Source organism: Eurytemora carolleeae, unplaced genomic scaffold (assembly GCF_000591075.1).
Source record: "Eurytemora carolleeae unplaced genomic scaffold, Eaff_2.0 scaffold188, whole genome shotgun sequence".
NCBI classification, from domain to species: domain Eukaryota; kingdom Metazoa; phylum Arthropoda; class Copepoda; order Calanoida; family Temoridae; genus Eurytemora; species Eurytemora carolleeae.
In genome coordinates this window covers 320,356-334,974 of record NW_019396140.1, presented here as the reverse complement: position 1 = coordinate 334,974, position 14,619 = coordinate 320,356, and the positions used below count along the sequence as shown (strand labels likewise).

General features: G+C 33.0%; 1 protein-coding gene across 1 annotated transcript; it reads right to left on the bottom strand.

The window, feature by feature from the left end:
• Window positions 1–428: 428 nt before the first annotated feature.
• On the bottom strand, window positions 429–14,021 carry LOC111696126 (myb-like protein A). The gene is made up of 12 exons (XM_023465676.1): window positions 13,923–14,021; window positions 12,086–12,157; window positions 7,939–7,997; window positions 5,050–5,077; window positions 4,464–4,658; window positions 3,214–3,253; window positions 2,079–2,467; window positions 1,888–1,913; window positions 1,638–1,722; window positions 896–1,097; window positions 608–661; window positions 429–552 (listed from the first exon to the last, which is right to left on the bottom strand). Exons 1-12 carry the CDS (start codon window positions 14,018–14,020, stop codon window positions 469–471), a joined length of 1,332 nt encoding a protein of 443 aa, XP_023321444.1. The 5' UTR covers window position 14,021; the 3' UTR covers window positions 429–468.
• Window positions 14,022–14,619: the final 598 nt, after the last annotated feature.

Sequence of the window (14,619 nt, the reverse complement as noted above, 5' to 3'; positions counted from 1 at the left end):
GAACAATGTCGTCAATTATAGTTAAGCTTGAATAACGAGTAGTTTATTCTAAACTTTAATCAAATTATATTCTTTGCATGAAAATTTGGCTTATAGTTTTGACTTAAATGTAGAAATAATATATTACATGTATATTAAACTTATTTTTAAGTAAACAATTAACAAGAAACAAATGTACCCTCCTAGTCTGTACTAATACCGAGATTCGTATGTACTGTATATACCTACAGTACACACCTTCGGTTCGGTATTCCTTACACACACTCTTTTGGTACAGACACACACACATAACGTTTCCACCCCCTGAGAAGAACCTAAAGAATTAAATTTTGCAAGTCGCAAATATAAACAGAAAAATCTGCTAAATATTCTATAGTTTTATAATGTAAGAAGAAGAAAAAAACAAAATAATCGAAAATTAAACAATAATAACTAAATTTCTATTTAACCTTATTATTTTGAAATAGTTTACAAATTACAGTCTAACTTAACACCAAGTATCTTCTCCAACCCTTGAGATAGTTTCCGAGTAACCATCTTACTCCAGGTACCCTGGAACATACAGAGTGAAAACATTTTAAAAAATGTATGTGTCTTTCGTCCTTACCAAGTCTGCTATTTGTTTTATCTTGGCACAGTGATCATCCATTAAAATATCGTCCTAAAACATTCTGTATTAAGAATTGTATAAAAATTGAAAGAATTTCACTAAGAATGAAGTCTGACGAGAAAAGAAATAATTAAATCATTTCATTGAAAATATAGATGAAATTATTATTTTTTGTGGTTAATTTTACGTTTAAAAACATTAGGTTTAGAGGGTTTGTCACAAATTGTTCAGGAACACTCTTATAATGATGAAATCAGTCCCTTAAAAAATATTTTGAAAGTTTACTTGTTGATGCGTCTTGATGAATAGATTGATGAATATATTTGATGAAAGAATTGTCTCGACGATCATTCTCTCCTGTACGGAGAGATCGCTGAGATCCTCTCTTGTAACGAAAGACGTATCTTTGTCCTGTCTGGGAATATCCTTAATGCTCCTGGTTTTCGTGAATCTGCTACTCCTACTCCACCTCCTCCTTATACTCCTCCTACTCATCAGACCGTGATTTTAAAATTTATTCTAGAGAGTCTCTACTATAAGTAAGGAATTACACAAGGGGGTTGCAAGGGGCAGATCTGTAAAGGGAGGGCGTACGCCCCCCCCCCCTAGAACTTAGAGCTATAACACTTTTCAAATCTGAAACTGAAGAGTGAAGAGCATAACAAATTAGTTTTCTGTCTTTTTTTGCCAGTTTTGTTTGAAGTAGAGATCAAGTAGTACTTGGAAGGTAATTGGACTGTATGTATTATGTGTACTTTTAAAGTATCCAAGAAGAAGTCAAATGTTTTGAATTTACAGTTGAAATTTTGCACCGCCCCCCCCCCCCAGGAGCCCCTAGGGATGGTGGGGGCAAACACGTTTTTGGGGCCCCCGCCCCTAGATTTATATCTGTGTACGCCCTTGACTATAAACCATCAAAGTTACACCTGAATTGTTAAGATTTGGTAAAGTCATTTACTGGTTTAATAAGACTTAATTCTCGAGACTTTTTTCCGCGAATTATGAACATCACGGTCTCATTCAGTTCCTGCTGCTGATGCTGCTCTCACCGCTGCTCCAATCATTAAGCAGCTTAGTCGTCCAATCTTTAACAGTTTTAACCCACCAAATTTCTTCATTACATTTAGAAATATGTAATTATGGGTTTTATAAAGTTTTGTTTGGTTGATTGCGGGAAAAAACACTCTTGATATCTTATTAAAACAAACTTTCCTTTTTACTCATTTTGTTTCACTTTCTCTCATAACTTTCAAGTTCTTATTTTATTTCTAATTTTCCTGATTCGTGGGAATTTGTAGAAATCCTAAATTTGGTTAAAAATCAAATTTTATGCATTTGCAACATTGTTTCATCTAATTTTTTTATTCTCGAAGAAAATCTCTATACTTATTTTTAAATGTTAGAAATATAAAATGTATTAATTTATAATTTATAATGGTTTGCAATATTCGTTGTAGGAAAATTCCACCTGTTAGCCTTTGAAGAGCCCTGAGCAAACGGGACGGTTTGAGCACTGTTCTTAAATGCACCCAGATCATCTAGGACGGATTGAGAAGCGTTCTTTGAAGCATCCAGAGCTGGGACGGTGCGATCACCGTTCTTTAAAACATCCTGACTACCTCGGACAGATTGAGAAGTGTTCTTTAATGCTCCCTGAGCTGGGACGGTGTGATCACCAATCTTTAAAGCATCCTGACTACTTCGGACGGATTGAGAATTGTTTATTGATGCTCCCTGAGCTGGGACGGTTTGATCACCGTTCTTTAAAACATCCTGACTACCTCGGACAGATTGAGAAGTGTTCTGTCCTGAGTTAAAATCTTTCCACTGTAAGCTCAACACAGTTCCGTTTCCCGTCTTATCATTTGATAGTTTATGCATTCTATTATTTAGTTTAGAGTTGAGATTATTAAATTCTAGATTTGATAAGTTTGGAAAGTATTCTTTATCTGGGAGGGGGGAGGGGGGGGGGGCTAAGTTTTGAAAGAGAAAAAGTGGCGGAGAATGTAAACAACACAGAAGGAGAAGGTCAATTTTATTTGTTATTACTGCTCCGACTTTGCGATCTCGTGGCTCCTCTTATTTTTAGTTAACTCGCAAGTATAAGAAATGCAAATTTATCCGGTTACACTTACATAGAAGAAATTTAAAATATTTTTTAGCTCTTCAATTACAGGAGTTATGATTGAAAACAAATAAGATTTCTATCATATGTCTAATTTAACTTAGTTATACGTGCGGAGATGGTACGTTTAAAAGTAATTAGGTTTTGAAGTTTTGAAAAAATGATATCTTCATATTTTTGCTTAGAGGAAGATTTCAATGCTACCTTTGAGAATCGGGCATGGTCCCTTAATTTTTAAATAGAGGGTCACTTGAAATTACGTGGACAGTCCCTTTAATCTGTTAAAGATAAGAGAACATGGTTTCGTAAAACTTTTCCTTTGAGAATTGTTCCTAGGTCTCTACTCTTCTATACATACTTCTGAACAATAATTAAAAACCTAATTAAACTTTTAGTCCCTGTTTTAAATCAACTTTATAAAGTCAAGAATAAAAATGTAGGTTTTATAAATAAAATTTTTTTAAATCTCAAATGATCCCTGGGTGGTATGGTAATGTCTCGACAGGGTTTCCTCAATCCTAGAAATAAATGATTAAACTTCTGACAGGTGGTTTCTATCTACATATTCAGCAGTCTGATAGTATATATAATACTAGCTTGGGATCTACAGCCCTATAAAAGTCAACCCGCTCAACTAAGATTTTTTTTAACCATCCCAAGAACATGTTCGTGGTTCTAAAATGGAAAAATTTGAGGCAAATCGGTCAAGGGGTTCAATCAAGAGTTATGATCGGACATACAAACAGTCAAACAGAGATTAGTACTTTATATTTGTAAAAACGTCAAAACTGCAGTTTATTTTTTAATCAGTGCTTTCATTTTAACCTAATGCTAAAATATTTTTAAGTTTTTACAATGAGACTCAAAAACTGAGGAGAAGACTACAGCCAAACAATCCTATATGCGTGCATTAGATGTTATTAAACGCAAATACCTTGATCTGTATTTTCTCATCAACCTATTAAGTAAAATGGGTCTGAGTACACTGCACTTTACCATGCTTTATGTTTATTACACTGTTAAAAATTATAACTTGAGTCTCGCAATAGCCTTCCTATTCCACAGTTTTATGGGTCACACTTTAAAAAAAGAATCTGTACAAAATGTTTTGCATAAACCTTTTTTACGGTGATTTTTCATCAGAAACTAAGCTTTTTTGTTCATCAAGGAAGTTTTCTGTTAAATGTTAAGCATTCTCCCAAATATTATCTAATCCATTTCTACAGCAGTCATGTAGGTTTTATTTGTTTTGTAATCTAATATTCAATCTTCTTCTTCCTTCGTCCAATCTTTATAATCCAAACATTCAATCTTGAACCATCATACAATCAAGGAAAAAGGAAGAAAAAAGTATGAACGAATCTAATAAAAAGATGTTATGTTCACCCAATTTGAGTGCACAAAAGCCGAGGGTTTGTGTACGCATTTATTGTGACGTACTTGAAAAAATATACGCAAAACCTATCCCCCCTTCCTTTCCTTCCAAAGATATTAGAAATATCTTATTAAGTCTAGGTACAATGTACACGTACACTGTTTCTACAGTTTTTTTTGGGTCTACCTGTAAATATTATAAAAAAACAGATTTTCTGTAAGCTGAATATTTTCATAAAGTTTTACGTACTAGCCCCCCTTTTTCAAATTATAAAAGTTTTGCTGAATATTTTTAATAAATTTCCTTAGTCAACATTCGACAAGACTTTTTTATTTTCAAACTTTTCAAATTACCTTCGGATATTCTCTATATTCAATCTCCTTCCCACCATCAGCATGTTGTTGTTGTTCTGATTGTTGTTGCTGTTTTGAATATTCACGTTGTTGTTGTTATTGTTGTTGTTGTTATCATTGTTGTTGTTATTGTTGTTGTTGTTGTTGATGTTGTTTGCGGCATTAACCACGGAGTTCACCACGGAAAGAATAAAACTTGAAAATTATGAAATGAAAACAAAAAAGTATTTAAAATTGATCAGAAGTGGCAAGGGCGTATTCAAGATTTGAAAAATTTGTCTCTGCTGTATAAAACCGTAATTGAAAACTCTATTAATCTTATGGCAATAAAACAGGTTTTCAGGGGTACCTTTTTGAAACGAGCGTAACTTTTTAAATGATAATTCACTTAAAGTAACGATAGTCTGTTAACGGAAAATTTTCTTTAAGAAATCAATAAGGAAAACATATTTGTGACCCCCCCACCCTCCTCCCTCCTCCACGCTATTTGGTTATCCAGACATATTAACTCTTAATCAAAAACTGTTCTTGACAGACTCCGGAAGAAAAATAAAAACAAAATGTGTTTTCTATGTTTCCAAGTTTCCTGAGATAACCAAATGTTGACATCTGGCCTGAAAACCCAGATTTATATAGAATAAAAATTGATTAGATCGGAGCTAGAGGGAGCTAGAGGGAGTAGAGGGAGTAAAGAGAGGGAGCTAAAGGAAACTAGAGGGAGCTAGAGGGAGTAGAAGGAGCTAGAACTAGAGGGAACTAGAAGGGACTAGAGGAATTAGAGGGAACTAGAGGGAACAAGATGGAACTAGAGGGAGCTAGAGGGAACAAGATGGAACAAGAGGTGGCTAGAGGGAACAAGATGGAACTAGAGGTAGCTAGAGGGAACTAGAGGTAGCTAGAGGGAACTATAGGGAGCTAGAGGGAGCTAGAGGGAACTAGAGGGAGCCAGACTGAGCTAGAGGAACAAGAGGGAACTATAAGGAGCTAGATAGAGTGAACTAGAGGGAGCTAGAGGGAACTAGAGGGAACTAGAGGAAACTATAGGGAGCTAGAGGGAGGGAACTAGAGGGGGCTAGAGGGGGCTAGAGGGAACTAGAGGGAACAAATGTGAACTAGAGGGAACGAAAGGTAGCTAGAGGGAGCTAGAAGAAACTAGAGGGAGGCAGAGGGAACTCTAGGGATCTAGAGGGAGCTAGAGGTAACTAAAGGTGGCTAGAGGGAACTATACGGAACTAGAGGGAAGAAAAGGGAACTAGAGGGAACTATACGGAACTAGAGGGAAGAAAAGGGAACTAGAGGGAATTATACGGAACTATAGAGAGCTAGATAGAGGGAACTAGAGGGACCTAACGGACCTATAGAGAGCTAGATAGAGGGAAGAATAGGAGCTAACGGGAGCTAAATGGAACTAGAGGGAGCTAGATGGAGCTAGAGGGAACTAGAGGGAGCTAGACGGAACTAGATGGAGCTAGAGAGAGCTTGATGGGAGCTTGGGGAAATAGAGGAAGCCAGAGGGAGCTAGATTGTGACAACTGACATAATTCAATCTGTGAGTGTATATATATACATATAATATATATAGTGTAGACGTATGGTTTGTATCCCTGGTACTTCAATCCATCTTCTAGAATGAGAACTGAGAGCTAAGAGCTGAGAAGTGAAGGGAAACTAAGTTGAACCAAACTATTCAGAGCTATAACATACTTCTACACTCACAAACCAAACACATGGTGTCCTTCAATATTGTCTTTCAAGTTCTACATTTCCGGACAAAAGGGCAATTTTCGGAAAGATAAACTACAGAGTGAGAAATCACCGGAATATCCTGAATAATATCTTCCTGGAAAAGACAAATGTCAGAGGGAAATTTTAGGGGAAAATACAATTTCCAGAAAACTGTCAAAAAAAATTCCTTGTCAAGCTTTAAAAACATCTCCCCAAAAAATACCGGGTTCCCTCAAAAATGAGCACTGCTCCCCTTACACTATTTTTTGGAGGTTGACACCCCACAATATCGATTATCTTTTTCTCCTTAATTAGGTAAGATATGAAGTATCATGGACGATCTCTTAGTCGTCTCTCAACCGTCATTGTCAACTCTGCTCAGTTGAAACAATATTTTCAGAATTAAAGATTTTTAAGCAGTTGAACGGAAGGGCACAGACAATTCTTTAAACAGAACCTCCGGATTTTTTCCCTAAAAGGTTTTAGTAACGCGTCGGATTTGATGATTGAACTCAAACAAACTTTATCTCTGATGAACCTTGTCAGAGGAGTCGAGCAAATTTCCCCAAATTTGCAAAGAAAATATCTGAAAAATGGCGACTTATATTGAAGAACCGACCCGACTTTCAAATAGCTAAAAGCAAGTTGTAAACAGTGCATGCATACACAGTCTATAGACGTTAAAACGGGACTGTTTACTCCGCCCTCGAACCTACGACAGAGTATCTATGGCGGAGATATATGGAGTTTATACTATGGTGGTATGTAATTACTCCGCTCTCGCACCTACAACAGAGTATCTACAGCGGATATATATGGAGTTTATACTTTGGTGGTATGTAATTACTCCGCCCTCGCACCTACAACAGAGTATCTACAGCGGAGATATATGGAGTTTATACTATGGTGGTATGTAATTACTCCGCCCTCGCACTTACGACAGAGTATCTACGGCGGAGATATATGGATTATATATATGGTGGTACGAAATTACTTCGCCATCGCACCTACGAAAGAGGAGATATAACGGAAATCTGGTGTACATACTATGGCGGTGTAGTAATTTCTTCGCCATAGCACTTACGACGGAGGGGACATACTATGGAGGTATAGGACCCTCTCCGCTATCGCATATACGACATGGTGGTGACCAAAACACGGCGAAGATCCAAAGTTATCTGTGTGTATCAAACGAATCATCACCTTCTACTGAGATCATTGTATGACACGGCAAGAGGAAGAGGGTAAGAGGGAAGGCGTCAAACCTTATAGAAATCCAACGTATGGACCCGTTACGTATAGCAACATGGCGTATTTTCCCGTAGAACATTTTTTATATTTTTGAAAAATTAAATTATCAGTGTAAAGTATATATAATTTTCATAAAATCCTTTTATTTAAATGGCAAATGAAATTTTATGAAATCATATTAGCATTACTGGAGAAACTTTTTTTTTCCAAACCTAAAATGTACGTATTAAACTATTTTGCTCCTTTAATGTCTAGGTTATGTTTAAAAAATAGAAATAAGCTACAATATTTTACAAAAACGTTTAATTTTTCAAAAATATAAAAAAATGTTCTCCCGGAAAATACGCCATGTTGCTATCTATAGCGGGTCCATACGTTGGATTTCTATAAGGTTTGACGCCAAGAGGGAAGATTATGATTTTGGCGCATCTAACAAATTTTCAAATAAAAAACTTATATAATTTTTAAAAACTTAATATTTCTGCAAATCTATACTTTCCTGAAGGTTTACAAGGTTTGCTGCTCCCGTCAGGCAGAAACACTACAGGGTGCTTCTGTCTAAAAAAAATATTAAAAAATGTTACATTTTTCAAAATCTGAATTAGAGGGAGCTGGACATTTTTTATTGAGATGTAGTTAAACTAAGCCTTTCTTTTTGGCCGAAATTTTGAATTCTGTCATAAACCTTCTAAAAATGGTTGGTAGTTTTTAGCTAGAAAACCGTTGTGTGTTCAAGGGATAAAGCATTTAAATTAATGAAACTGTTAAATGTTTTAATCTGTTTAAATTTAAAATTTTTATTATTAACTTTTGTTTCAATTTTAAAGAAAAACTAAAAGAATTATTATTTTCTGAAAGGAATAACTATTCAAAAGTCTCATAACATATCTATGAAAATAAGAATATAACAAATAAATATGTTTGATGTCTGAAAGATTGAGTCAAATTAATTTTTGACTACATAGCACAAAGTACATATAGTACAACGTACATAAATCACATATATTGCATAGTAATATAGTGAATAGTACATAGGACATAGTCATAGTACATACTAAACAGTACATAGTTTATAGTAAATAGTATATAGTACATAGTAAATATTACATAGTACATAGTAAACAGTACACAGTAAACATTGCATAGTGCATAGTTCATAGAACATAGTAAACAGAACATAGTAAACAGTAGATAGTACATATTAAACAGTACATAATACATAGTAAACAGTACATAGTACTTAGTAAACAGTGCAAGTACATAGTAAGCAGTACATAGTAAACAGTACATAGTAAGCACAAAAACATAAAACATAAACATAAAACACAAAAGTCACAACAACAAAAAATTGTGTTGCTTTAAATAAATAATTTTCCAATCTAAATGTTTTTCTTTTTCTTCATGATGGATAGTTCAATTCTGGAAGAATTGTATTCTTTTGAAATAATTTTTTTTAAAAAAAGAACATTAAAGATTAAACAAATTAAAAAATAATTCCCGAGTATTTTTAGTATTCTTCAAAGTTACAGTCTGGTGAAATATCTTTTTTTATTAAAATAACTTGATACTTGCCTCCCGTCCGACTCTTATTTTTTAGTCCATATCTTTGCAATTTGATGGTGTGAACCTTTTATACTAAATCTAGCAGAATTCATAGTTTGAAAAATCAGAAGTCTGCGACATCAGGTTACAGTGAAATAAGAAAATTAGTTTGAGGGGGAGTATTTAGTATTCAGTTTCTTAGAAAAAATTCAAGAATCCAAATCAAATCTTAATTTTGAAAAAATTGACAAAATGCCTGTTTGAAATTTTCGTATACAATAATGAAATCTTCAACTTTTTCCACGGGTTCCTTTCACTTTTCAAAACTGCTTGCTGCTCAAAATATGTATAGTTGCCATTTTAAAGTAATCAGAAGTTGAGTAAAAAAGCAATGGACCATGGAGGTTTAGAAGATAAACTTATTTCTGTAAACAAAGCATTAGTTACAAGTTTTCTTCTACTTTTCATTTCTTACACATGGACAAAAGACATTTATTAGATAGAAAAATCTCAAAGTTTGTTCTGACACAATAAATAATGTCTGTATTCTGTACCCTGTACATGTGTATCCAGAGATAAGAGAGTTACAGAGATCGATTAACACCTATAATATGCGATATTTTCCACAGCATGTTCTATTGTGTACAAGTACAGTACACGAACAATCAGAAGACATCTCCTATTCAAAGGATCCTTTGAAAAAAGAAATGCAAATCTTCAAAAATAGACAATATTCATAAACGTTATGTTTTATGTTTAAAATTGGAGTATTTCTTTTAAAGTTGTAAAACTTAACCCCTGAATGCAACAAATGGCCGTCAGATGTCAGTCAAACAACATTACACTGAAACCATAGCATGGCGTGCCGGGACACAATAGGCCTGCTCAGTCTATCTAGGTAGAGTGTATGAGCAGTCTGTGTAGTCTGTGTGTGTATCTATTTACATTGTACAAGACATTTTAAGAGGTTTTGTGATCATATACACCAAACTACTTATTAACCCAATAAGAGGCTGTGGGAATATATTCTGAATAAACCGGAGTAATATTAATTGATTGAAAACTTGACAGCAATAATTGGCAGACCACAGTTTTAGGACCAGGGCTATTTTGTAATTATTCTTTCATAGGTTGGTTTTTGTTTATTAAAAATATTGATTAAATTAAGTTGCTGATAATGAATGCCACAAAAATATTCTAAGGTCAAAGACGGCTTTCAATTTTTCAAATCTTCACTCAGTATATGCCGGTTTATTATATTATAACAGTATAAGAGGTTGTGTGATTATATACTATCTAAAAGTTTGCGTTCTAGAGCAGGTTTGGGACCTCTGAAGAAGTTTACTTAAAGTACGAGAATCTAAATACGTTAGAGATTTTATGACTGAACTCAGAGGAATGAACAGAAAAAAGTTTTATTTAATTGTAAACTGTAATTCAGTATCTTTTTGAAAAAAAGAGTTGTTTATGTCCAATTCTTTTAAAGGTTTAAAAACTCCTCCTTAAACAAGCCGTCCCCCCCCTCCCCCTCCCCCCGATTTACGCAAAAGTTCGTTAATTAGATCGACCCCCACTACTACTTTAAACACATCCATACATCTAAATAGTTGGTTTTTAATCTTTGTGACAGAAACAATCTCAAAGAATAATAATTGTCTTAAAACATTTTTTTAAAAGTGAATATTTGCAAATTATCTTTTTTCCATCTCATAATCTGAGTTCGTTTCCCTTATGTCCATTTGACAGCCCAAATTTTTATTTTGAATAATCTTTTTTGTTTGTTTATTTTCTTGTAATTTTTAACAATTTAAAATTTTTTTATCGATTTGATGGTTTTTATATCATAAGAACTGACGAGGGTCAACCCAGACCGAAATATATTTTCAATAAATGTGGAACTAACATCTACTTTTTTACACTACAGAGGTTTGGTCCATCCCCATGACCGAATTTTTACTATACTAATATTTTTATGTGATAACAGAATAAGAGGTTGTGTGATTATATACTATACTAATATTGTTATGTGATAACAGTAAAAGAGGTTGTGTGATTATATACTTTACAAATAATGTAACAGCATAAGAGGTTGTGTGATTACATATTAATCATATGTTATGTTATAATAGTATGAGATGGTGTGTGATTATATACTAATAATGTTATATTATAACAGCATAAGAGGTTGTGTGATTACATACTAATCATATGTTATGTTATAATAGTATGAGATGGTGTGTGATTATATACTAATAATGTTATATTATAACAGCATAAGAGGTTGTGTGTTTATATACTAATAATGTTATATTAAAACAGCATAAGAGGTTGTTTGATTATATACTATACTAATATTGTTATTGGATAAGATAAGATAAGATAACGTTTATTGCTAAAATAAATGTATCTGTATACAGATAGAGTTTACAATCACAAAATTGATGATTATATTAACAGTACAAGTATAAAGCAATTAGGTGGAAAATAGCTCTTGGCTGTTTTGATTATTTTTTCCACCTAATGTTAGTAATAATAACAAAATATTTCAATTAAATAGATTTAAGGAGAACGATTAGAGATCAGGGTGCGAATTTATCATATGCAAAATAGTTTATACATAAATTCGAATAACTAGAGTTTAAAGTAATTTTCAGACATGTACACAACAAATATGCTGTTATATTATAACAGCATAAGAGGTTGTGTGGTTACATACTAATAATGTTATGTTATAACAGAATAAGAGTTTGTGTGATTATATACTATACTAATAATGTTATATTATAACAGCATAAGAGTTTGTGTGATTATATACTTATATACTAATAATGTTATATTATAAAAGCATAAGAGGTTGTGTGATTATGTACTATACTAATATTGTTATAATATAACAGCATAAGAGGTTGTGTTGTTACATACTAATAATGTTGTGTTATAGCAGTATAAGGGTTTGTGTGAATATATACAAAATAATTTATAATTTATAAGTTATATGCTATACTAAAACTTAAAATGTATAATTCTAATATTATGTTTTCGTAGCACTGTAAGGGTGGTATGCACATCCTACCCTACCTCCCCTCCCTCCCTCCTAGAATTACCTGTCAGGTGATGATTTTGATCCAAATAAAGAACTGTACATCCCAGAAATTTCATCCAACATCCGACCCTCTCTACAGAAATATCATTCAAAATCAATAAAGCAATGCTCAGTCTCTTTAAGCAATGCTCAGTCTCTGTAAGCAATGCTCAATCGCTAAAATTTAAATTCTCTTTTATTTCACGTTAAGTTACTTTGCATTCTGTAAACCTTGGACTAATAAATCTTGCCAAATTTAAAGTCTTTAATATCCAAGGTCTACCACATCAGGCCCCCCTTTTTCACCCGAAAGTGGAGGGGGGGCACATTATCTAAATCAAAAAAAGAAGAAAATGAAAAGAAAGAAACCAAAAATGAAAGAATATAGTGTTTAAAGGATTGTTTTTCTTCCAAATAAAGAAAAATTGAGTGCTTTCTTAACTGAATTGTTTGAGATTTGTTATTTCTATTCTGTTTTATGAAATGATAGGTTTTTAATTAATTTTTGTTTTTTGATAAACTTATCCTTTCCCCTTCTTTTATTAGATTAATAATTTTAATAAACTATCTAACGGCAAAAAGTATCATGCGAGACAAATTATGTATAGAATATGGTTTAAGAGAAGCTGTTTTTGGTAAAATTGAAGATTTTTATGCTTGAGCTTTTCTTGAACTTTCAGAGGAATGTTCAGTAATACATTTGATTATGTTTAGCTCAAATCTCTAGATAATATCTATTCTGCTGATCAGAGTTTAATGATGGAACAGTATGATTATCATGATAGCTCAAGTTTTTTGTTTGACGCAAATAGCTTCTCAATAGCAAAAAAAAGGAAACATAAAGCAAGACAGGCAAAATCAAGGTACTAATGCAAGGAAAGTTATTTCAGAGGTGTACGCATTTTTTGTACTGCAATGTACTGTCTTTGGCCGGAAAAGTAAACACAAGACGGAGGTCGAAGCCTGACATGAACACTGATTCATCTATTCTTGTTTACAAATTCCGCCCAGACAGAACTCGTTTCAATATGTACGCAGAGTAACGCAACTGCAATTAATTTTCCTTGCATAAACTATAATGTGTGATAAGTTAAAAATCTAGTTTTTTAGCCTTTATTCATCAATTGATTACATATCTATTTCAATTCGAACATTTGTGCCCCCACTTTGAAAAAACCTAGTTACGGGCCTGCTATTATCTGAGTAACAATGAGAAAGATATCGTTGTTTGTATCTTTTTGAAAATCAAACATTTTGACAATTTCAAAAGTCCCTATTACATAGCAACCGCTATTGAAAATGTTCAGTTGACATAAATGGAAAACCAAGGATAACATTAAAAATAAATAAATAAATAAATAATTCCATTATTTTGCTCACACAAAGGTTGAATCTTTCAATGATTATTATTGAGGCTGTTTGGATAAATCATTGATTGTTTAAACTAGCTTGGGAACCCAGCTTTGTCTTCAGTTTTCCTATACAAGTCGACCCACTCAAATTAAAATTTTAAACCATTCCCGTGGTTCTTCCGAGTTTCTTAATCAAAATTTGAGGCGAATTAATCAAGGGGTTCATGAGTTATGATCGGATATACAAACAGACAAAACACAGAGATTACGACTTTATACATAAACTAGTTTGGGAACCCAGCTTTGTCTGGATACAAAGTGTTCTTTGAAAGTCAACTTATTTAACAAAGAACTTTTAAACCATGCTAAGAACCTTCCCGTGGTTCTAACGAGTTCCTCAGTCAAAATTTGAGGTAAATCGTTAAAGGGGTTCCAAAGTTATGATCAAACATACAAACAAACAACAGAGTTTACTACTTTATATATATATATATATAGATACTCCACCTTGTTTTAGTGTTAAAGGGAGAATTTTCAAAGAAATGAATGTTATCATTTTCATATTTAAACAACGCTCCCGGGTTTTCCATTTCCTCCAGATTCATTTTATCTTTAAAAACAAAAAAAAATTAATTTTGTAATTTTCTTTTCATTTAAACAAATTTTTATATACTCTGCATTACTCATATGCAAAACTGGCAAGGGTTAAATGTCCGTTATATTAAACTTTTTGTTACTAACGAAAAGTCCGAAAAAAAGAACGAAATTTGTGAAATCAAGTGTAGAATTTTTCTCAACTGGTCGTAATAAGTTAAACTCTTCTTTCGGATTATTTAATTCATTTAAAAGTTCCAAGCTTTGTAAGTTTAAATCTGCGTCTTCATTTCCTCGTATTTCGTCAAAAAAATTATAAACGCAAAAATTAACAGAAACAGTTCAGTTCATTAATAATATGAAATGACCAAAAACAAAAGTTTAAAGTTTAGCAAAAATTAAATTTATTAAAAGACTAAAAATCGACGTTTTTGGTTTTCAGGGCAGGGCTCACTGTTAATACAATCTTTTCATCTAAAAACAACGTTAAAGAGCAAAAACTCCGGTTCTTAATTCAAATACCAGGCCGACTGTAAACATTTTAAAGCAAGCAGTGCAGTGAATACAAAAACCATTGCAATTATAAAGTATAAGAAAATCAGAGTTTGTT